The 23,935-nt window shown below is 38.4% G+C and overlaps 2 protein-coding genes across 4 annotated transcripts in view; both read right to left on the reverse strand.

Moving 5' to 3' along the window:
- Positions 1-23,935, reverse strand: part of LOC137252096 (uncharacterized) — a 450,569-nt gene that overhangs the window by 160,499 nt on the left and 266,135 nt on the right. The window lies entirely within an intron of this gene.
- LOC137233824 (uncharacterized) lies at positions 7,922-10,491 on the reverse strand. The gene is made up of 2 exons (XM_067757285.1): positions 8,119-10,491; positions 7,922-8,036 (listed from the first exon to the last, which is right to left on the reverse strand). Exon 1 carries the CDS (start codon positions 10,291-10,293, stop codon positions 8,320-8,322), a length of 1,974 nt encoding a protein of 657 aa, XP_067613386.1. The 5' UTR covers positions 10,294-10,491; the 3' UTR covers positions 7,922-8,036; positions 8,119-8,319.

Genomic DNA, 23,935 nt, shown 5'->3' on the forward strand with positions numbered 1-23,935 from the left:
ACCCTTGGCAACAACCTAACTGAGAATATGATCTCGAAATGGAGAGTCTCAGAAGAACCCTCCCTATCGGATTCCAGGATCATAAGGTTTGAGCTGGGTGCTGTATCGGGGCTATCCAGGCCTAAAAGAAATCCCAGGAAAACAGACTGGGGCAGCTTCAAAAGATGGGCAGTGGAATCCTTTGAGAAATACAAATCTCCGGGGGTGGATGGCATCTACCCGGTGCTAATGCAGCAAGCGACACAGATTATCACACATCTGGCCAGGATCATGAGAGATAGCCTGGCACTGGGATACATACCCATGATGTGGAGAAGAGCAAAAGTGGTTTTCATACCAAAAGTAGGAAAAAAAGACTATTCGAAGCAAAGTCCTTCAAACCAATAAGTCTAACTTCCTTTTTCTTGAAGGCAATGGAAAAGATATTGGACCAAGAAATTAGGTCGAACGCCCTTACGAGCTGGCCCCTACATCATAGCCAACATGCGTACAGAGCGGGTAGGTCCACGGACACAGCTCTGTACCAATTAACATCTGAAATACAGAGGGCGCTCGAAACAGGGGAAACAGTGATTTGCACTTTCCTTGACATTGAGGATGCCTTTGACAACACATCTCATGGAAGCGTAAACATAGCACTGCAGAGAAGAGGAATTCAGATGCCTATCCAGAGATGGATTGACACTCTACTCCGCACAAGAATCGCTGAAGTCCATGTAGGCAACAGCGCAGTTAAGATTAATACCACGAGGGGGTGCCCTCAAGGAGGTGTTCTATCACCCCTTCTGTGGAGCCTAGTAGTGGATGAACTCCTGCAAAAGCTATCTGACAGTGGCATAAGATGCCAGGGATATGCTGACGACATGGTCATAATTGCAAGGGGTAAATTCGAGAGTACGCTCTGTGACATAATACAGAGAGCATTGAATATTACAAAGGGATGGTGTGCCAGGGTGGGGCTTAACATCAACCCATCTAAAACGACCATCATCCCTTTCACCAGAAGAAGGGCCCTACCAGCCCTGAGAGCAATTACAATAGATGGCGTGGCACTAGATCATGGAACCGCGGTGAAATACTTGGGGGTCATTTTCGACACCAAGCTCCTATGGAAACAGCACTTCGACTCCATGAGAGCTAGGGCCACGAGGTCCATCATGATATGCAAACGTTTAGCAGGGAAATCATGGGGCTGTAGCCCGCATGTGCTAAGATGGATGTATACCATGATAGTAAGACCTATGATAACATACGGTTCGATAGCCTGGGCATCGAAAACAACTCGGGCGACGACGAGGCAAGCACTGTCAAAACTTCAGCGACTGGCATGTGTATGCATCACGGGAGCTATGCGCACATGCCCTACAGCAGCGCTGGAGGCTATCCTCGATCTGACCCCGCTGCATATATCAATAGAGCAGTCAGCCAAGCGAATCCTCCTAAATCTTGTTAAGGAGGGCTCGGGCATAGGTAAAGTCATATTGTCCCGAAACATGGAGGAATTGAGAGAGAAGGCCCAATCTCTCAACTCCCGAGGGATGATATCCTCAGGCAGATAGTCTATGAGAGAAGGTACAAAGTAGAACTGGGAGACAAGGGTACGTGGGAGGAAAGCATAATTGTGTACATTCCAGAGGGGATTGGATCTGGAGTCATTGGACCCAGATCCAAGATATCAACGCCTCTGGGAGCACACCCGAGCATTTTTCAAGCGGAAGTATTCGCTATAAGCCAGTGTGCTGACCTGAACCTTCAGCTCGAATGATACAATTGCCATAATCAGTGGCAGTCAGGACGCCCTCAAGGCGATCCCGGCGTCTGAAATAAAATCAGCACTAGTCCTTGAGTGCGTTGAAAAGCTAAATCAACTAGGAGCACACAACAAACTGTTGTTGGCCTGGGTTCCTGGCCACAGGGGAGTGGAGGGCAATGAGCAAGCGGACAGCCTATCAAGGGAGGCAGCAACGACTCGACCTATTGGTCCTGAGCCGTTCCTGCCAGTAGGCCCGCAGGAAATCAGAGGGCATCTACTAGTAGAAGAAAGGGAAAAGAGGGAAGAACACTGGCGCAATATGCCAGGCCTGAGACAATCTAAGTTACTGCTGGGGGGCTACAACACAACTCGATATAGGGCATTAATGGGCCTGTCGAAAGATAACCTGAGGATCCTAACAGCTATTCTTACAGGACATTGCAGACTGAGCAGCCACATGCAGAAGCTGGGCATACTATCGAACAACACATGCCGATCTTGTGATCGATCAGCGGAGACCGCGGAACATATATTCCTGGAATGTGACGCAATCTCAAGACATAGGGCTAAGTTTTTGGGCTCACCATGGCCAGAACATCCTCACATCAAATCCCTCAAGCCAGGTGAACTACTAGGGTTCTTCAGAGAGTCAGCTTGGATGAGGTGCTGTGAAGCAGTTGAGGGCACAATAGGCCAATGGTCGCAGTGCGATCCTCAATTAATTATCTATCTATCTATATAGGCCGTTTCCTATTTTGGACCGTGCCTTACTAGCTGTATCCCTCTGTTTCCTAGCAGCGGTGGAAAATTGTTTATTGCGTGGCGGACTACCGTTGCCCACAGTACTTTTCCCGACACGTGTTGTATCAGCCTTTTGACTTGAAGATAGGAACCCCACATCCGAGGGGTCCCTCTTTCCGAGTCTAGATCAGTCAGCTTTGCCGTCCCCTACCGTATGTGACGTCGTTGCCGTCAGAGTCTTAGTCCTGTTGTCGTCCGTGTGTTTGTTTTCTTTTTTTTATTTGTTATCGTTATTTGTTGAAAAGTTCATGGTTTGGTCCCACGAGTATACACGCAAAGGGTGGGTCACTCGTCCGCAGAGCCGGCATGCGTAGAGAAGGCACTTATACCCCCGACCTTTCCCGGGCATCGTAGGTGACCGTTCTAGACCAGGTACTCAATATCCACCCGCTGCCCGTTCAGCCCTCGACACGGGTACCTCAACACCTTGGCTTAGGGTGGTGGAATAGGGTATGGACCGGGATAGGAAAAAATACAGGAATTAGGTTTTGCGGTGTGAGAAAAGAGGTTGCCGGTCGAATTCGCCGCCGAAGCGTTACCAGGTGTCACCACGAGGAGCCCCCCCCCCCCCCCCCCTAACCCGGGGGAGGGTGCTAAGCACCTACGAGTCGACGCTTTGGGGTGGCGCTGGTGTGTGCAAAACGCAACACCCTCATCAATGATACCCCCAAGATGTTATACTTGTGGATATTTGTGATAACATTTCGGACATTTGTGCCGATATTACAACCAATATCATGTTCAAGTCTGTGTTCGCCATTGTCTGCAGTATTTCGTTTTGCTCCTCCAATTTGGTTGTTCCATCGCCTTCAAGATGAAAGACATACTCTTCCACGTTAATTCCTTCTGATTCCATTGCCTCCCGTAGTCGTGTTTGTAGTTCGGGTTTATTGCCGGTTGTATTCAACCCACGGTTCTCCAACTCCTTCTTCAGTTGCTGAATCTTCAATTCCCTCCACTTTGCCATGTTCTTGTTGTCCTCTGGCATTTATTTGCAACATTTTGTTTTCTTTGATATTAATTCAAGTTTTGTCTTTGATATTAATTCAAGTTAACCATTTTAAGCGTGGTGACCGATAAGAAAACAAATTTTTTACTTTTATTGAATAAATGAGAAGTCAATATTTAACTTTCACTTTAACTTTAACTTTATTTTTAACTTTAACTTTCACTTTAACTTTAACATTCACTTTAACTTTAACTTTATTTTTAACTTTAACTTTAACATTCACTTTAACTTTAACTTTAAATTAACTTTAACTTTAACTGTAACTTTAACTTTAAATTTAACTTTAACTTTAACCTTAACTTTAACTTTAACTTTAACTTTGACTTTAACTTTAACCTTAACCTTAACTTTAACTTTAACTTTATTTTTAACTTTAACTTTAACTTTCGCTTTAACTTTAACATTCACTTTAATTTTAACTTTAACTATAATTTTAACTTTAACTTTAACTTTAACTTTAACTTTGACTGTAACTTCAACTTTAACTTTAACCTTAACTTTAACTTTAATTTTAGCTTTAACTTTAACTTTCACTTTAACTTTAACTTTATTTTTAACTTTAACTTTCGCTTTAACTTTAACATTCACTATAACTTTAACTTTAACTTTATGATTCGGGGTGGGCGTGAGCTTAGCACCTGCACAAGCCAACCTAATATAAACGCACGCAAGTCATTTTCTGTCAAAAATGTATCATGCACATACAACTTGTATGAGAGCAACTCAAATTGAATTTGCTGCGTGAAAACCTAACTCGATTTCCAATTTTTGTTATGCGTGACATTTAGATTTGACATTTGCACACATGCTTTACATTGTCGCAACGCGTGCTTATTTGGGTTAGGGCATAGCGGAATGATACAGGTGGCAGCATGGTGACATACCTACAAACATAAATAAAAATTCCATGTACTTTGTTTTGTAAATTTGAAGGACAAATGTCAAAATCGTACTGCGCCGGAAGTTGACGTATCAAATCAAATAAAAAAAGTTTATAATCAGCTGTTCCATGCTGCCACCTTGTATCGTTGCGCCATGGGTTAGGGCAAAAAACGCCGTTTGTTTGCGTCATAGATGACTTGATACGCAACATTTGTTATGCTCTCAATTTTTTCGCTCTCACGAGGGATTTATCTCAAATTTGAGCTGGCAACAATCACAGATAAATCCCTCGCGCCAGCTGGAGCGGGTGCCAGAACAAAAAATGTGCCAGCTAAAATGAAAAACGGGCCAAAAATTTCGGTAACATTTAGTTTGACCTACAACTGTAGAATAGCGTTCAAAAATTATGGGAAAAAGGATAAAAATACTTGTTTAAGTGTAAAATCTATAAGTTCGAAGCGGAGGGTAAATATTATTTCCCATTCAGAAGTTATCACTAAAAACATGTTTTGTAAATATGAAGTCCCGATGCAACCAGTCCATTTCGATCACAGAACCTGGAACGTCAGACATGTAGGATAAGCCCTATCCACTAAATAAAGTTAACTATTATGTCTTAGGTCCGATTTACTGAAATTTCAAAAGAATATATGGTTTTCACTTTGAGTTAAATGCGTTACAATATTTGACTAATTAATTTAATCAAAATGTAAATTTTACTTAGATTTGTTTATATTTGACTTTAGCTAGTCGTATTTTTGTAAAATAAGTTTAAAGAAATGAATATCTTACGACTATCATTTTATTAAATGATTCAAACTATAATCGCCGAAATGTATGTCTAAAATCCCCATATTCAGATCTATTCATTTTTGTTTGGAGTGGCATCATTGACAAATGTTATAAAACAGCGTTCTCTCCAAACAAAGAGTTGCAAATCCATTCATCTATGGTTTGCGTGCGCTAAAAGAACGCAGTGCGGTTTTATTGGGTTGGCTTGTAAGCGAACATATATGTATACGATAAGCGATAGCACAATGGCTACTTCGTGAAAATCAACGACAGCTCTTTTAGTTTGATTTCGATGGTCGTACGGTGAGGAAGTGTCGCACGCGCGCTTAAAACAGAGTACCAGAGAGTGCGTGTGACACGTGTTCACCGTTCAAGCATTGAAATCAAACTAAATAAATAATTGATTTTGCTTTCGTGGTCGCTACGCGTTCGTGTTTACTAACACATTCTCAATTTGGTAACCGTGTAAATGTAGTGGTGTCCACCGCTGTTTATGACAGAGATCCAATTTACGAATTTACGATTTACGAATCTTTTCGAACCTTTTCGAGCCTTTTCGGATTTTTTTTGACAAATATCCGTTACGGTTTTTTTTTGATTTAGTCGCCAAGCCCGCGATAAAATCTAAGCAATAGCTTAAGAATTCCTCTTCTGACACCAATTGTAACGAATTTTGGAGATTTCTAATATTTATACACCTTCTGCTAATGTACGAATCACTGAACTGTCGAATAAATAGCTCCAATATTCAATATTGCAAAATGGTCTTTATTTGGTCTACTTTGGGAGCAGTACAATTATACTTCAATATCACGTACTTCACAAAAGCGTATTTAAATCAAACTGATTAGTTGTTCCTCAGCTTGCGCTGTTTTATACTCTCTGTTGCTTCGTTCGCATATTTCTCCTAAGGTCTAGACATTTCACCTTCTAGAAATGTTGTATCTCCTGCTTGGCTATTTAGTTATATGCGTGTGTATGTTTGAGTAGCAACTCTTAGCTGATGACTACATAACGGGTATGTGAGATAATTTCTTTGCTGTATGTATGTGTGTAAATGCTGATTGATGTGTTCATGTACACACGTGTGGATTGCTTTAATATTTGTTTGTTGTGATTATTTACTAAGATAGTGCATAGCATGGTGATGCTAATATTCGCCACAATATTTTCCAATTATTATCGTAATTTCGTGGTGGCCACCGTGGTTCACACCCCGGGCAAAGCAACATCAAAAATTTTAGAAATAAGGTTTTTCAATTAGAAGAAATTTTTCCTAAGCGGGGTCGCCCCTCGCCAGTGTTTGGCAAGCGCTCCGAGTGTATTTCTGCCATGAAAAGCTCTCAGTGAAAACTCATCTGCCTTGCAGATGCCGTTCGGAGTCGGCATAAAACATGTAGGTCCCGTCCGGCCAATTTGTAGGGAAAATCAAGAGGAGCACGACGCAAATCGGAAGAGGCTCGGCCTTAGATCTCTTCGGAGGTTATCGCGCCGTACAATTGTTTATTTTTTAAATTATATATATTTCATTTTATTTTCTTAAGAATTAATGAGCTTAACACCGATAAATCATAATTGTTATTCAATTATAATTTTTGGTTTTTATTGGGAAAAACTAAAAAGAAGGGAACATTTACTAGCATATTGCATTGAATAACAACTATTAATTATCGGTGTTAAGCTCATTAATTCTTAAAAATCTTAAGTAAAATTGAGCACACCATTAAACATACAAACATATAATGATTTTGTTTTCGTGAAAATACTGCAGTATGGAATCTAACATTTGAGTCCGGTTAGAGTAACACAAGTTATTAATTAAATTTCAACTTAAATAATAGCATTTTTTGCTTTATAAAAACTTCCCTTTTCCCGAGTACGCTATTATTCTCGAGTTGAACCACAGTTTCGAAACAACTCTTGTGATTTTAGAAGTATGCCTAGTTATCAACATGAGCTCTAATGGTACTCAAGACCAAATGCTTTTTGGGTATATTCGACGCCATTTCGAACGAACGCAAATAACTGATAGGTTAACTAGATTTTAACCCTGCCTGATCGGCCGCTTAAGCTCAGCTTAAACTTCTGTTAAAGTAGACTGAAAACTTGCAGAATAAGGTTAAGCGTAGTTTAACTGACAAACTGAGTTGAAATTGAACTGAAAACCCCGGCGCTAAGCCTTAGATTTTTCAGTAGTTGGTTAAGCTAAGCTTAAACTCTAGTCAAATTTAAACTTCAATTAAACTACTGAGCAGTTTTTCAGTCACAGTTTGAGGCCGCCTTTGGGGTATGCTATTTTATGCGGCAACATTGGTTTTTTTATTATCTAGATAACTCGTAGATACGGCAACAGCTGAATTTTGTTTACCCAACAAACATGGACCAAAATTCTCCAGCGAAATATATATCTAGTTCCGGAAGAGATATCCAACATCATTATTTAATTATTCTTAAACCAGATAGTTATCGAGTTGATATCGAACTTTATTCTATCAATATCCAACCTTTGAGAAATTTTGTCAAATTAAAAGTTTCAAAAGTTAAATCACTATCCAACCTTTGAGAAATTTTGTAAAATTAGCCATACAACTTTCAAGGAGTATGTGCGTTCTTACATATCCATTAACAAAGATGATTAGGATGAATATCTTAAATATTTTTCAAAGTATGTTTGAGCTCTAGGCCAATATATACATATGTTTATTAAAATACAGCAAATGTGTTTAAACAATGTATATTTATTTGTCGAATGGTTTGTCTTGCCAATATTTCGACTTCAATCTGAAGTCATCTTCAGGACTGAAAAAAGAAACGAAAAACATTTATAGAGACATTGGTACATACATACATAATTATACAATTGTCGCAAGTGCCAACTTACACTTATGACTGCACCTGGTCGACTAACTTTATATTTTATATTTTAACAAACAAGGGTAAAAGAACATTAAAAACATAAACAATAAAATACAGTAATCGTAAACAAATTTTTATACAAACAACAATACATTAATTCTCCAACCGTAAGCGACGCTCACATCAGCAGCAGGTGAACAATTGTGCAAACGAAGTCACACTCTTATTATAAGCCTTTTTTGTTGTTGTTGATAAGTTCTCTATAGGCGTAGGCGCAATGGTCTGTGTCTGATTTGAAATTTATGCGTTTGTCACTTGGTGTATTTATTATGTGTAACATTTCAAGTATATAGCGTTTATTGCTGTTTCTCTCATGCTGCATTATTGTTACATTTTCCAAGTCGGGAGAGTGTCCAGTGGTTCTACAGTGCTGAGTTAAAGCTGTCTTATTGTCATTAGGGTTGTCACGATTTTTGATATTTGATTTATGTCCGGAAATCCTCGTCTTCAATTTCGATTTAGTTGTCCCCACATATACTTTGTCGCATACGTGGGACCCGTCGCCATTACAATTAATTTTATATATAACGTCCGATTTATCAAATTTCTCTATTCTGCTTTTCGTATTGCTAAAAATCCTCCGTTGCAACGTATTGTTGTATGTGAAAGCTAATTTAAATTTCTCTCTGTCATATATGTTTGAATATTTTATTCTATTAGACAGACCAGATACAAATGTGGTCGATTTATACATTTTCTTTGTATCATTAGTTGGTTTATTTGTATTTAATTTTACGAAATAATCTCTTATATAGCTCTGTATTATATGTGTTGGAAACTCATTATTCTCTAATATGTTTTTTATTGCTTTTATATTCTCCTCGTGGTAGACTTCATCACTAATGGAGAGAACTCTTCTGACAAAATTCTTGGCTGTGTTGACTATCGTTGCCTTGTCATGATTCGAGTTATAATTGATTAGCCTACCCGATGCAGTGGGCTTCTTGTACCAATCAAATGAAAGTAGGTTATTCCTTCTTATTATTAAGGTATCTAAAAATGACAGCTGTCCATCAGTTTCGACTTCAACAGTAAACTTGATGCTCCTATTGTATCCATTCAAAATATTAAGCATATCTTCCACGGCATCCGTTTTTACGATGGCGAACAAATCGTCCACATATTTCGTTAATAAACGTGGCTTGTGGTGTGAATCTTCTTCGAATTTCTGTAACAAGTCTTCCATCACAATATCCGCTATTACAGGAGATGCTGGTGACCCCATAGGCATTCCTGACCGTTGCTCATAAATTTTATTGTTGAAACTAAAATATCTATTATCTCTTATGCAGAACCGAACCATATTCATAAAAAGTTCCTTCGTGAGATTTGTATGGTTCTTTATATCATCCCACTTGGAAGCTATAATTTCCAAGGCATGATCTACCGGGATGCTTGGAAATAATGAGACAACATCAAAGGAAACGAGACTCTCGTCGTCAAAGATGTAGGTATCTTTAATTTTGTTCTTAAAGGCGATAGTGTCTTTTACGTTATATTTAGATGTTTTAGTTATATTTTCAAGGACATTGACAACATATTTACATAACTTGTATGATGGAGAATTGACAGACGAACAAATGGGTCTCAATGGTAATCCTTCTTTATGGATTTTAGGTAAGCCATACAGTCTTGGCGCGATGGCCGTTTTGGTTATTAATTGGTATTTCCCTCTCGTATCGATCATTTTATGTTTAAATAGTTTCTCTACAATTTCATTATTTTTTTCTTGAAGCTTATTAGTGGGGTCTCGTTTTAGTACTCTGTAAGTGGAAATGTCGTTAACCATCTGTTGTAACTTCTTTTCATACTCATCCTTATACATTAAAACCGTAACATTGCCTTTATCGGCATTCAGAACAAGTACATTTTTATTGTCTTTTAGGAACTTTTTTGTGGAGTGTAGTGTATCTAATACAAATTTATCTCTCACGCTACTTTTAGGCTTTCTCAGGTGATCCCGTATTAGTGTGGTTAGATTGTTCCTCTCAATTTCTTGCTGCTCTTTATCTTGAATAGTTTGAATGCAATCCTCTCCATCTGCTATCAATTTGAACAGCGGGAACTCAGTGCTAGCTATAGGTAAAGAGAATTTCGGACCTAAGGAGAGGAGCCACTGGATGTCTGTCGGTATCTCCATCGTTGTCGCATTGTGTAACCACTTCGGTACGTTTTTAATGTTAAAAGACTGTTTTTGTATATTTTTAAGTCTGTCAAATTTGTTTGTGTGTGTTTTCTCTAATGCTGTTGTCAAGTTATTGGTTAATAGTTTCTCACTCTTTAAGAATGCAATGGCATCTTCCGCATCAAATTCTTTGTGTATTATATTTAATATGGAGCTTACCTCTCTTTCCTTTTGCTTTCTTATTGCATATTTGATCCGTAGTTTACTGTTGAAGTCGAAACTGATGGACAGCTGTCATTTTTAGATACCTTAATAATAAGAAGGAATAACCTACTTTCATTTGATTGGTACAAGAAGCCCACTGCATCGGGTAGGCTAATCAATTATAACTCGAATCATGACAAGGCAACGATAGTCAACACAGCCAAGAATTTTGTCAGAAGAGTTCTCTCCATTAGTGATGAAGTCTACCACGAGGAGAATATAAAAGCAATAAAAAACATATTAGAGAATAATGAGTTTCCAACACATATAATACAGAGCTATATAAGAGATTATTTCGTAAAATTAAATACAAATAAACCAACTAATGATACAAAGAAAATGTATAAATCGACCACATTTGTATCTGGTCTGTCTAATAGAATAAAATATTCAAACATATATGACAGAGAGAAATTTAAATTAGCTTTCACATACAACAATACGTTGCAACGGAGGATTTTTAGCAATACGAAAAGCAGAATAGAGAAATTTGATAAATCGGACGTTATATATAAAATTAATTGTAATGGCGACGGGTCCCACGTATGCGACAAAGTATATGTGGGGACAACTAAATCGAAATTGAAGACGAGGATTTCCGGACATAAATCAAATATCAAAAATCGTGACAACCCTAATGACAATAAGACAGCTTTAACTCAGCACTGTAGAACCACTGGACACTCTCCCGACTTGGAAAATGTAACAATAATGCAGCATGAGAGAAACAGCAATAAACGCTATATACTTGAAATGTTACACATAATAAATACACCAAGTGACAAACGCATAAATTTCAAATCAGACACAGACCATTGCGCCTACGCCTATAGAGAACTTATCAACAACAACAAAAAAGGCTTATAATAAGAGTGTGACTTCGTTTGCACAATTGTTCACCTGCTGCTGATGTGAGCGTCGCTTACGGTTGGAGAATTAATGTATTGTTGTTTGTATAAAAATTTGTTTACGATTACTGTATTTTATTGTTTATGTTTTTAATGTTCTTTTACCCTTGTTTGTTAAAATATAAAATATAAAGTTAGTCGACCAGGTGCAGTCATAAGTGTAAGTTGGCACTTGCGACAATTGTATAATTATGTATGTATGTACCAATGTCTCTATAAATGTTTTTCGTTTCTTTTTTCAGTCCTGAAGATGACTTCAGATTGAAGTCGAAATATTGGCAAGACAAACCATTCGACAAATAAATATACATTGTTTAAACACATTTGCTGTATTTTAATAAACATATGTATATATTGGCCTAGAGCTCAAACATACTTTGAATATATTAACTAAAAGGCCGGAATACAAGAAATTAATTAAATATTTTTCATATTGTTACAATACAACCCCATCTACAGTTCATTGTTATTGCCCATTCGAACTAGTTTTTGGTAAAAAACCCGAGGCTTACGAATTTTTACAAGAAAATACGTTAAGCCTATTATACAATTATCAGGCTTACGATAAAGAAATTAAATATATTAAAAACAAATAGCACACGATAGAGCCTTTAAATTAGTGAAAGAAGCTAAAGAAAAACAAAATATTAGTTATGATAAATATATTCACTATAAGAAAATAAATATAACACTGCTAGTTAAAAATGAAGCAGGCCATAAGTTAGATAGGAGATATAAAGGGCCCTATAAGGTAGAAAATATTGATAAAAATAATAATTTTACGAGCTCGAGGCCATACAATATTAAATAACACACAAAGAAAACTTTTTATTTGTATATGTTATATATTGTCGTTTTTTTATTTATCGATATTTCGCCTTCAATTAGAAGTCATCTTCAGGACTAGAAATACAAAAATACAAGTATTATAATAAAAAACACAAAAGTACATGTATACATTTGACTTACATCATTGGATGTACCAGATCGACTAATTTAAAATTTGATATGACAAAAACGAAAATAAACATAAAAAGTAAACAAATAAAGAACCGTAATTATAAACAAAACTCTTAACTAACAACAATATAGCATAAAAAGTTAAACATTGAGCGACACCCATAGCATAAGTATGTATTAAATTCCCACCAGGTAAATGTTGTTGTATAACACTCTCATTTTTGCAATTTCTCTTTATCAATTGCCTGTATGCGTGAGCGCATTGGTCTGTGTCTGACTTAAAATTCATTCTTTTATCGATAGGAAAAAATACAGGAAGTAGGTTTTGGGGTGTGGGAAAAGAGGTTGCCGGTCGAATTCGCCGCCGAAGCGTTACCAGGTGTCACCACGAGGAGCCCCCCCCCTAACCCGGGAGAGGGTGCTAAGCACCTACGAGTCGACGCTTTGGGGTGGCGCTGGTGTGTGCAAAACGCAACACCCCCATCAATGATACCCCCAAGATGTTATACTTGTGGATATTTGTGATAACATTTCGGACATTTGTGCCGATACTACAACCAATATCATGTTCAAGTCTGTGTTCGCCATTGTCTGCAGTGTTTCGTTTTTCTCCTCCAATTTGGTTGTCCCATCACCTTCAAGATGACAGACATACTCTTCCACGTTAATTCCTTCTGATTCCATTGCCTCCCGTCGGTTCTCCAACTCCTTCTTCCGTTGCTGAATCTTCAATTCCCTCCACTTTGCCATGTTCTTGTTGTCCTCTGGAATTTATTTAAAAAGGGCGTGTGGCACTCGGGGACTGCCGAGGTAAAGCTATTGCATATTATCAACTTATGCAATTATAATATTTATGCAACATTTTGTTTTCTTTGATATTAATTCAAGTTTTGTCTTTGATATTAATTCAAGTTAACCTTTTTAAGCGTGGTGACCGATAAGAAAACAAATTTTTTACTTTTATTGAATAAATGAGAAGTCAATATTTAACTTTCACTTTAACTTTAACTTTATTTTTAACTTTAACTTTAACTTTCACTTTAACTTTGACATTCACTTTAACTTTAACTTTAACTTTATTTTTAACTTTAACTTTAACATTCACTTTAACTTAACCTTTTACTTTAACTTTAAATTAACTTTAACTTTAACTGTAACTTTAACTTTAACTTTGACTTTAACTTTAACTTTAACCATAACTTTAACTTTAACTTTAACTTTAACTTTAACTTTGACTTTAACTTTAACTTTCATTTTAACTTTAACTTTATTTTTAACTTTAACTTTAACTTTCGCTTTAACTTTAACATTCACTTTAATTTTAACTTTAACTTTTACTTCAACTTTAACTTTAACTTTAACTTTTACTTTTACTTTAACTTTAACTTTAACTATAACTTTAACTTTAACTGTAACTTCAACTTTAACTTTAACTTTAACTTTAACTGTAACTTTAACTTTAACTGTAACTTCAACTTTAACTTTAACCTTAACTTTAGCTTTAATTTTAGCTTTAACTTTAACTTTAACTGTAACTTCAACTTTAACTTTAACTTTAACCTTAACTTTAACTTTAATTTTAGCTTTAACTTTAACTTTAACTTTATTTTTAATTTTAACTTTCGCTTTAACTTTAACATTCACTTTAACTTTAACTTTATGATTCGGGGTGGGCGTGAGCTTAGCACCTGCTAACAAGCCAACCTAATATAAACGCAGGCAAGTCATTTTCTGTCAAAAATATCTCATGCACATACAACTTGTATGAGAGCAACTCAAATTGAATTTACTGCGTGAAAACCTAACTCGATTTCCAATTTTTGTTATGCGTGACATTTAGATTTGACGTTTGCACACATGCTTTACATTGTCGCAACGCGTGCTTATTTGGGTTAGGGCATAGCGGAATGATACAGGTGACAGCATGGTGACATACCTACAAACATAAATAAAAATTCCATTTACTTTGTTTTGTAAATTCGATGGACAAATGTCAAAATCGTACTGCGCCGGAAGTTGACGTATCAAATCAAATAAAAAAAAGTTTATAATCAGCTGTTCCATGCTGCCACCTTGTATCGTTGCGCCATGGGTTAGGGCAAAAAACGCCGGTTGTTTGCGTCTTAGATGACTTGATACGAAACATTTGTTTACGCTCTCAATTTTTTCGCTCTCACGAGGGATTTATCTCAAATTTGAGCTGGCAACAATCACAGATAAATCCCTCGCGCCAGCTGAAGCGGGTGCCAGAACAAAAAATGTGCCAGCTAAAATGAAAAACGGGCCAAAAATTTCGGTAACATTTAGTTTGACCTACAACTGTAGAATAGCGTTCAAAAATTATGGGAAAAAGGATAAAAATACTTGTTTTAGTGTAAATATTATAAGTTCGAAGCGGAGGGTAAATATTATTTCCCATTCAGAAGTTATCACTAAAAACAGGTTTTGTAAATATGAAGTCCCGATGCAACCAGTTCATTTCGATCACAGAACCTGGAACGTCAGACATGTAGGATAAGCCGTATCCACTAAATAAAGTTAACTATTATGTCTTAGGTCCGATTTACTGAAATTTCAAAAGAATATATGGTTTTCACTTTGAGTTAAATGCGTTACAATATTTGACTAATTAATTTAATCAAAATGTAAATTTTACTTAGATTTGTTTATATTTGACTTTAGCTAGTCGTTTTGTAAAATCAGTTTAAAGAAATGAATATCTTACGAATATCATTTTATTAAATGATTGAAACTATAATCGCCGAAATGTATGTCTAAAATCCCCATATTCAGATCTATTCATTTTTGCTTTGGAGCGGCATCATTGACAAATGTTATAAAAAATGTGCATTTCGACAGCGTTTTCTCCAAACAAAGAGTTGCAAATCCATTCATCTATGGTTTGCGTGCGTTAAAAAACGCAGTGCGGTTTTATTAGGTTGGCTTGTAAGCGACCATATATGTATACGATAAGCGATAGCACAATGGCTACTTCGTGAAAATCAACGACAGCTCTTTTAGTTTGATTTCGATGGTCGTACGGTGAGGAAGTGTCGCACGCGCCCTTAAAACAGAGTACCAGAGAGTGCGTGTGACACGTGTTCACCGTTCAAGCATTGAAATCAAACTAAATAAATAATTGATTTTGCTTTCGTGCTCGCTACGCGTTCGTGTTTACTAACACATTCTCAATTTGGTAACCGTGTGCCACCGGCAATTTTCCCGTAAAATCCTATCTTTTGGCATAGTAGCATGTGTGAGCGAACCAGGCAGAAATGTCCGTTTCTAAAAACCTAACATATACACGCATATACAGATGTATCTTCCAATACACCTATACACATGCATCCCCGAATGATGTGCAGCCACCGCTAACATAGTAATGCATGTTAGTCAACAGCGCATCGATCAAAATCCCTCTATTAACATTTAGTTGCAATGTTAGATACATTGTGCTGTATGCCTACGTGCAATTGAAGCTATTATATTATTAGGGCTGCCGTTACAGGCTCGCACCCGCCGATGGTACCCGTATCATGGAGCGTGTGCGTAAAGGAATTTTCAACGCAGCCCAACGTGTGGCCTCGACCCATGACCTAGTGCCGGGCTTAGTTGTATTTTTTTTTTTTTCGACTCCAAACATTCCCGCAGTGCATCACCATTACTACTACCTGTTTACAACTGTGTACATTTTTCTAGCCTTACTAAATCCACACGCTGTATTAGTCCTTATCCATATCACCGAAACCTATATTAATAGTACATTTTCAGGTGTGAACTAATGTCTATACATTAAGGACAGCAACTACCTATAAACAGAAGACAACTACAACATTACTAACGAGTCACCACATATCTACACTAGGCTACAAAAATGTCTTTTGCGTGGTATACCCCGACTTTCTTTCCACTAGTGTCCCCGAGCTCGTACATCGAATTTCCTATCGCTTTGAGTACAATGCACTTGACTTGCTTTGGGGCAAGCTTCGCATTGTAGTTGTCGATTTTTGAGCTTTGCCGGAAGTTACGGCGATAAACAAGTTGTCCAGTCTTAAAGGCTACTTCTCTACTCCTTGTATTATACACCTTCTTGCTCCTTTCGTGAGCTAACCGCAATTCCTTCATTATTTTGTTTCTTATCAATTGTAGTCGGTCGGATTGTTCCAGTACTTCATGTTCGGCGTCTTTCAGCGCACTTAATTTTCGATGTATGTTATAAGTCGTGCCGTGTTGTATCATCGGCATGCCAAAGACGGCGTAGTATGGTGATGTCTTAATGGCGGAGTGCACGGCACTTCGTAGAGCAAATGCTGCGTCGCTAACGTACTTATCCCAGTTTCTTTGATTATCTTTGATGCAGGATCTGATGATCTGCAGTACTGATCGGTTCACCATCTCTGCTGCGTTCGCTTGCGGTGAAAAAAAAGCGGTCCTTACATGTGTGGCACCATATCTTTTCAGGAACGAGGTGAACATTTCCGACACGAATTGCTTTCCGTTGTCTGAGTGCACGTACTCCGGCACGCCGAATACATGGAATATCCCGTTCTCCATGAACTTGATTACTTCAGTAGATGTTGCTTTTCGCATTGGGTTAAAAATACCTAAATACCTTAATTTAAGTGGTCTAAACAAACAAACACATACACATGGCCATCGGACGTACGTGGGTAAGGACCCATAAAATCGACAAATAAGCGTTGAAAAGGGCGTTCAGTAATGTGTTGGTTGCCCATGGGCGGACGGCGAAATGCATTGTGTGTCTTATTTCCTTTACAGCTTTCGCACTGACTTGTGAACATTTGCACATCTTTTACCATCCCAGGCCAATAATACTTTTCACGAATGCGGGAACGGGTCTTGTGAATACCTCCGTGGCCAACCGAAGGCGAACAGTGGGACGCTTCCACCAAACCACGTCGCAACTCCGAAGGGATCAAGAGTTTCCAGGCATGGTCGTCTCGGATGTCATCAGTCCTGTTGAATTTTGTTCGTCTGTAAACAAAGCCGTCAGCTACGCATATGTCAGGAAGTCGGTTTTGGTTCTCCGTCACTGTCGTTTTCAACTCTTCGTATTCTAGCGATTGAAAGCAAGGCGAACTGGTATCAACATCTATTACTCTGTCACTCTCCACGATTTCTTCCATGTTCATCCGTGACAGCGCGTCCGGCACAACATTTTGGGCTCCCTTCCGGTGTTCAATGTTAAAATTGTACGCTTGCAGTTTAAGGCTCCACCTCGCAAGCCTTCCAGACAAATCCTTCTGGTTCATTAGGCACTTAAGGCTCGCATGGTCAGTGATCACCGTAAACGGCAGTCCCTCCACATATGGCCGAAAACGCTTCACACTAAGTACAGCTGCATAGCATTCCAGTTCAATGATAGAGTAATTTCTCTGTGCTTTATTCAGCTTGGCAGATACGTAGGATATCGGCCGTTCGTTTTTATCGTCATCGAGTTGGAAGAGTACTCCTCCAACTCCGTCGGTCGAGGCGTCACACTGGATGTAAAATGTCTTGTAAAGTCTGGGTGCATCAGGACTGGTGCCGAAATAAGACTCTGTTTTAACTTTTCATAAGCCACTCGAGCATCGTCGGTTAATGCAAACTTTTTTATATTCTCCTTGGAGAGGCAGTCGTGCAGCGGAGCTGCAATAGTCGCGTAATCTTGAATAAATCGGCGATACCAGCCTGACATCCCTACAAATCTTCGGAGCTGCTTCGGAGTTTTCGGCTCCGGGAAGTCCCTTACTGCCGCTATCTTGTTGGCGTCGGTACGTATACACCCGTTGCCTACGACAAAACCCAGATATCTGACCTCCTTGAAACAGAACTTGCTCTTTTCAACGTTTATTGTCAATTTCGCATCCCGGAGACATTTAGCTACAACGGCCAACAAATACAAATGGGACGAAAAATCAGGAGAACATACAAGTAGGTCATCTAAGTAAACGAAAACAAATTCACGCAGAGAAGCAGGTATGACCTTATCCATTAAACGGCACATGCGCTGGGCCGCGTTGCACAGACCGAAAGGCATTCTCGTAAAGTGGTATAAGGGTCTACACTGTGAAGGCGATTTTCTCTCTGGACTTGCTTTCTAACGGGATCTACCAAAACGCGTCCTTGAGGTCTATAGCCGATATGTAACGAGTGTTCTGAAGCCTACTCAGGATGCCATCAATATGGGGCAATGGGTACGCATCTTTAACCGTCCGTTCGTTGAGTTTGCGGGCGTCCAAACACAGTCGGTTTTTCGTTCCTTTTATGACCAGCGACACGGGCGAGTTCCAGCAGCTATTGCTTTCCTCTATGACACCCATTTCCAACATTCTGTCGAGTTCGGCGAAGATCAACTTTTGTATGGCTGGGGATACAGGGTAATGTCGTTGTTTAATCGGCAGATTCTCGTTGGCTACCTCAATGACATGTTCCTCCAAGTCAGTCCTCCCCAAACCATGTACAGCATATGATGGAAATTGTGATTTAGCGTAGTCCAGTGCCTTGGTTTCCTCGACTGACAACGCACGCTGCACCGCATCAAAAGGCAAGTTCCCATCGGCAGGTGCGAGTTCTGACACAGCATTACGCCTCGAATTATCAGTTGCCCCCCGACTTATAAGACTCAAATCAAAGGTTGTCCAGAAATCTATACCAAGATATACTTCCTGTTGCAGATCGGGTACGATTAAAAATTCAGGATCCCGAGTCACGCTGTCCCATACAACAGGCAGCGTAATTACACCCACGACACCGTGTGACCTCCTATATCAGGTTTAGCAAAAAATCGATTGTCTCCCTTTACGATAACTATGGTTGATACGATTTTATTACGTATTCTCTTAAATTTCTTTTGTTTTTCTCGCATTGTTTTAATTTTACTAAAATTTTTATTATTTGTTTTCTTTTTTCTAATTCTTCACAGAATATCCGTCTCCTAGCGTCCTCGTATTTCATTTTTCTTACATGTAGACTTTCCCTCTCACTAACGGGTATACTCTTATCAGTTTCATTTCCTAATTTCAGTTCTGGGGGTCCGGGTGCTTGTGATTCTGGACAGAGTGCCCGGACATCTCTGCCAGAGCCCGGTTTCCCGCTTCAGGTTTAAACACGCAAAACGAGGAGTCGCCACCACATGCAAAGCATTTCATGAGGTGGAAAGAGGACTTACATGAACTGTCCTTTGCCGCTTCTGCTGGGTTTTTCCCATAGTAATCCACCGGCATACCACAGGCAAAGCATAACATTAGGTGAAATGGGGAAGGACAAAATGCTTTAACCGTACTATTAGACGAACTACTCACATTAAGGTTGGGCTGGAAGGATGGGGCATGAGATTTACTTATATCACGACATGGTGGTATCTGGCGTATTCCTATAAAGTCTTGGCTCGTTTTTGCCATTCTTACCGAAGGCTTCTATCTCTATCTCCCTATCTACCTTCACGGGCCCTTGGTTTTCACCATTATCTATTTCATTGACATTTTTAAACCGAGACTTATTTTCCTTCATTAGTTTTTCTGCTCGCTTACATTGGAGCTTTAGTTCTGCTAATGTCTCTGTTTTCGTGGCGAACGTCAAATTTTCTAGATATGGTTTCAGGTTCACCTTTATTATATTTACTAATTCAATTTCGGGTATCCTCTTCCGGAGACGAAAGGTAAGGTCATGGACATCAGCATAATACTCGTCAAAGGTTTCATGCGGCAGCTGCTTGCGTTCCATAATTTCTTTGATGACCTCATAATCAGACTCAGCTGATTTGAAATGGGACAGCTGTTCTGTTCTTAGCACCGTATAATTAAAAGTGGAGTCTTCGGCGTGATCCTCTAGCGTCTGCCAGTACCACTTAAGTGCTGGACCAGTCACTAGGCAATGAAAGTCAGAGAGCAACTGTTCATACGATAGCTGGTGTTGTTCTCTCATCCTTTCAACTCTGAACACAAAGCTCTCGACTGTCATTCTCTTGGTTGATCCGTCAAACTTAAGGTGCCACTTATCAAGATCTACCTTCTTTCTGTATTGGTTACTATTTTCCCGCTGTATTCTTGATTGACCTGTTCTCTCATTTCTTGGTTGGGGCGTGGACGAGTTTGCTTGTAAGGGTTGTGCGGCTGGTGCGTGCATTGATGATTCCACTTCGGCAATGCGGTTGCTAAGCTGCGACATATCTGAACGTATCTTCCGTACCTCATTCAGATGCTTCGTAATGGAGGAATTCTGCTGCATAATCACTTCCATGACTTGACTCAATTGTTCAATTCGGTCCTCTATTGTCGGTACGGGACGGCCGGTTCCAGTGCCAACCGCAGCCGCATTATTCGTAGCATCATCGTGGAACCCCCAACTGCCCCCTGTCCTGCCTCTCCATTACTTTCGTTGGTAATCTCGAGAGCCTGTTCTAATTTCTTTCCAAAACTCAGTGATATCTCCGTTGAATCTAACCCCACTCTATTGCTAGGAGGATTTGTCTGTTCCTGCCTTCTTAAGGTATCGTAATTTCCAAACACAACTTTCAAGGCAACAATAACGATTATGAAAAGAATCAAAAATGGCAAATCTTATTAAATTAATGTTTGGTATTAAACCTCAACCAGTGACAGAACCGCCAAAGATATTAATCGATTTTTCTTACAAAAATCGCTAACAAAATCATAAAAAAATTAATAAACGTGTAAATTCAAATACGATGATACAACTTATTAAGAGCGTAAAAGTGAATTCATGTTGTAATTCAAAAATATCCAAATCTCACGGTATAAAGAGATTAATGAAGGGATCCTACCGCCGTAACTTACTCAAGATTAATATTTTAATCTAAAACTCAAATTATAGCTTAAACCGCCAACAGTAAGGTCAAAAAAAAGTTTTAGTGTTTACGTGTATGGTAAAAGTTTACCGAGAAAAATTCAGGTATGTTATTCAATTTTATAACCACGCAGGTATTCTTAAAATTAGGTATATCAATAAACAAAAATTACCGAAACTTCAGAATTATATGTTCAGCCTTAGATCTTTGTTTGCCTCACGGTTGTTTAACTACCAGAGAGGAGGCTAACGATAAAAGGGATTGATGATACACATAAGTAAATTTAGGGAATACAAATTTGAGTAAGTTTGCCAATATATACCAATATATATATATATATATATATATATACCAATAGCAAAATGAAAATGTTAAATGAAAACTTGTGATAAGAAATATAATCAGAATCCAATCACCGTAATTTTTTTTTTTTTTTTTGTATAGAGAGATTAATCTTATACCATATGTGATAACCCATAAAATATAATAATAAAATTTCAATTCAAGGGATAGTAAAAAAAAAGGTTCAATTAGATTACACAATCCAATTTTTAAAACCGCTAAACAAATAAACAAAAAAATTTGAAATTCCCCAGTATAAATATTTGCCTAAATTTCCAATCAACGCAGAATAGAATATAGCACATGTAGTATGAAAATTATCCCTATAGTGAATTCTATTTGATGTTAAATGGATGGTTCAACAAGCGCATTCAATTAAAGATAACCGCTTAGCAAATCTCAATTATAACAGATACTAATAATTAAATTGGAATGGAAAAACAAACTGTATTTTTTTCTCAACTACCAATTTATTTAAAAAAATTATTCAGAAATCGAGCTTTTCGTACTGATTAATACGTAGCGGTATATTTAAAAAATGAGAATTCTTATATAAAAAGTAGTCAAGATATCTATAAATAAACCAATTACACATGTGTTTTGAAGGGCGGAAAATATTTGTAATTTTATTTTAAATATGGTTAGTGTGTTGTTGGTGTTGCCCCGGCAGGGTTAACGGCATGGGTGTTGTTTCAGTCCATTGAGTCATTGTCATAGGTCAAGTCAACTAATCCCCCTTTTTAATTAAATGTGACACAGCTACGCTCGAAGCCTAAGCTAATCGCGCGGTTGCCGCATTTATCCCAATAGAATCCCAGAATTACCCCCCAGAGTGGCAAACTATAAACCTCACATATATCCTGTGATGGACTGCTCATATGGCAGCTTGAATAGCTTGACGCTCGCGTAAAAAAGTATAATGTTTTGCTGACCTTGGATTCGGATACCACTTACTAAGGCCTTTGAAGACCCAGGCAGGAACTCCGATTCTGCAGACAACACTCCCCGCCCCAAATTATCAACTGTATACTAATCGCTTCTGTGTGCACTAAAGTGATGCTATCAGTTGTCCCTAATCTGTCCGAGAAGATGGAAATTAGAATTAGATAGCATAGATAAAGAAACTGTAGCGCTAAGAGGGGAGATGAGGGGAGAAAGAAGTTTAAAGGTACAGAAAAATGAGAAAATAAAAGTTACTGGTCTATTACCGTTGGGCGCCATTGTTGTGTTACTGCCTGTAGGGGTTAGATACGGCGGCCGGCAGGCATGGTGGTCGCCCGGCTAGAGCTCGTCGGTATTGGGGCGCTGAAGAAGCCTGTCCTTGTCTGGGGGAGCCATCCCACCCCACCTGTACACTAAACGCAAACAGCCTTGAACTCCACTTTGGCTCGATAATCCGAGTGGAATTCCCTTTCCAGACACTTGTTCGTCCATCAAAAGGTCGGTCTAAGTCACTGGTCAGTTCGTCATTTCTGTCTAACAACCCCCATACAGTCACCCATTTCCCCAAGGGCCCCACCCACACTAACACTGAAAGTTAAATTACTCCATATTTCTTATTTTATATTCTGCCCAGCAAATGATAACTGGCATTGGGGTATCAATAACAAGAGATTTAAAAATTGAAACCAAATGAAATCCAAGAAAAGTTCAATATTTAATGCTATGTACTCCATGCAACTAGCACAGATACATTTTATAATTTAAATTAAATTACTATTCAAAAGCCGCAAATTGATTTGCATCAAAAGACAATAATAGGGGGAAAAAAGAGTACCTATAATAAAAATGTACGCAGAGTGCTATAGGGTATATGTTCTGAAGCCTAATCTCAGTCTCAGCTGAGTATCTACAATCGATCGTACATGAGCGTATGACTTAATATAAGTATGTACATACGTGCGTGCATAGATTATTTTCCGCAATGCAGGCACATTTGTACATAGTGATATTTATGTAAAGACTTGTGTTCTAATATGAGAATTATTTACGTGAACAGGTTATTGAGTATACATATTCATATACATACATATAATATGGGTCAGCTGTTGAAACTCACCTCGCTGTCAACTCTCTAATGGTACCATCCGAAAGTGTACTGCAAAGAAATAGAGATCAAAACAACAACCCTACTCACATATGTTATATTGGCCTTCTCTAGCTGAATAAAAGTGCAATAAAATTATTGCAGTGTCTGTTTGTAAATTATTATTATTTCCGCTTAGACACCCAGGTGCGTGTATTCGTAATAAGTATAACGCGTTTAATAAAAAGGTAAATTATACGAAAAAAAGGAAATCCAAGGGTCACAAAGCTGCCACTGGGGATTACTGGCAGTTCGCGCCTATTTACAAAAAGGTATAAGTATGAATAG

The sequence above is a fragment of the Eurosta solidaginis genome, chromosome 5, assembly GCF_040869045.1.
Source record: "Eurosta solidaginis isolate ZX-2024a chromosome 5, ASM4086904v1, whole genome shotgun sequence".
Lineage (NCBI taxonomy): Eukaryota > Metazoa > Arthropoda > Insecta > Diptera > Tephritidae > Eurosta > Eurosta solidaginis.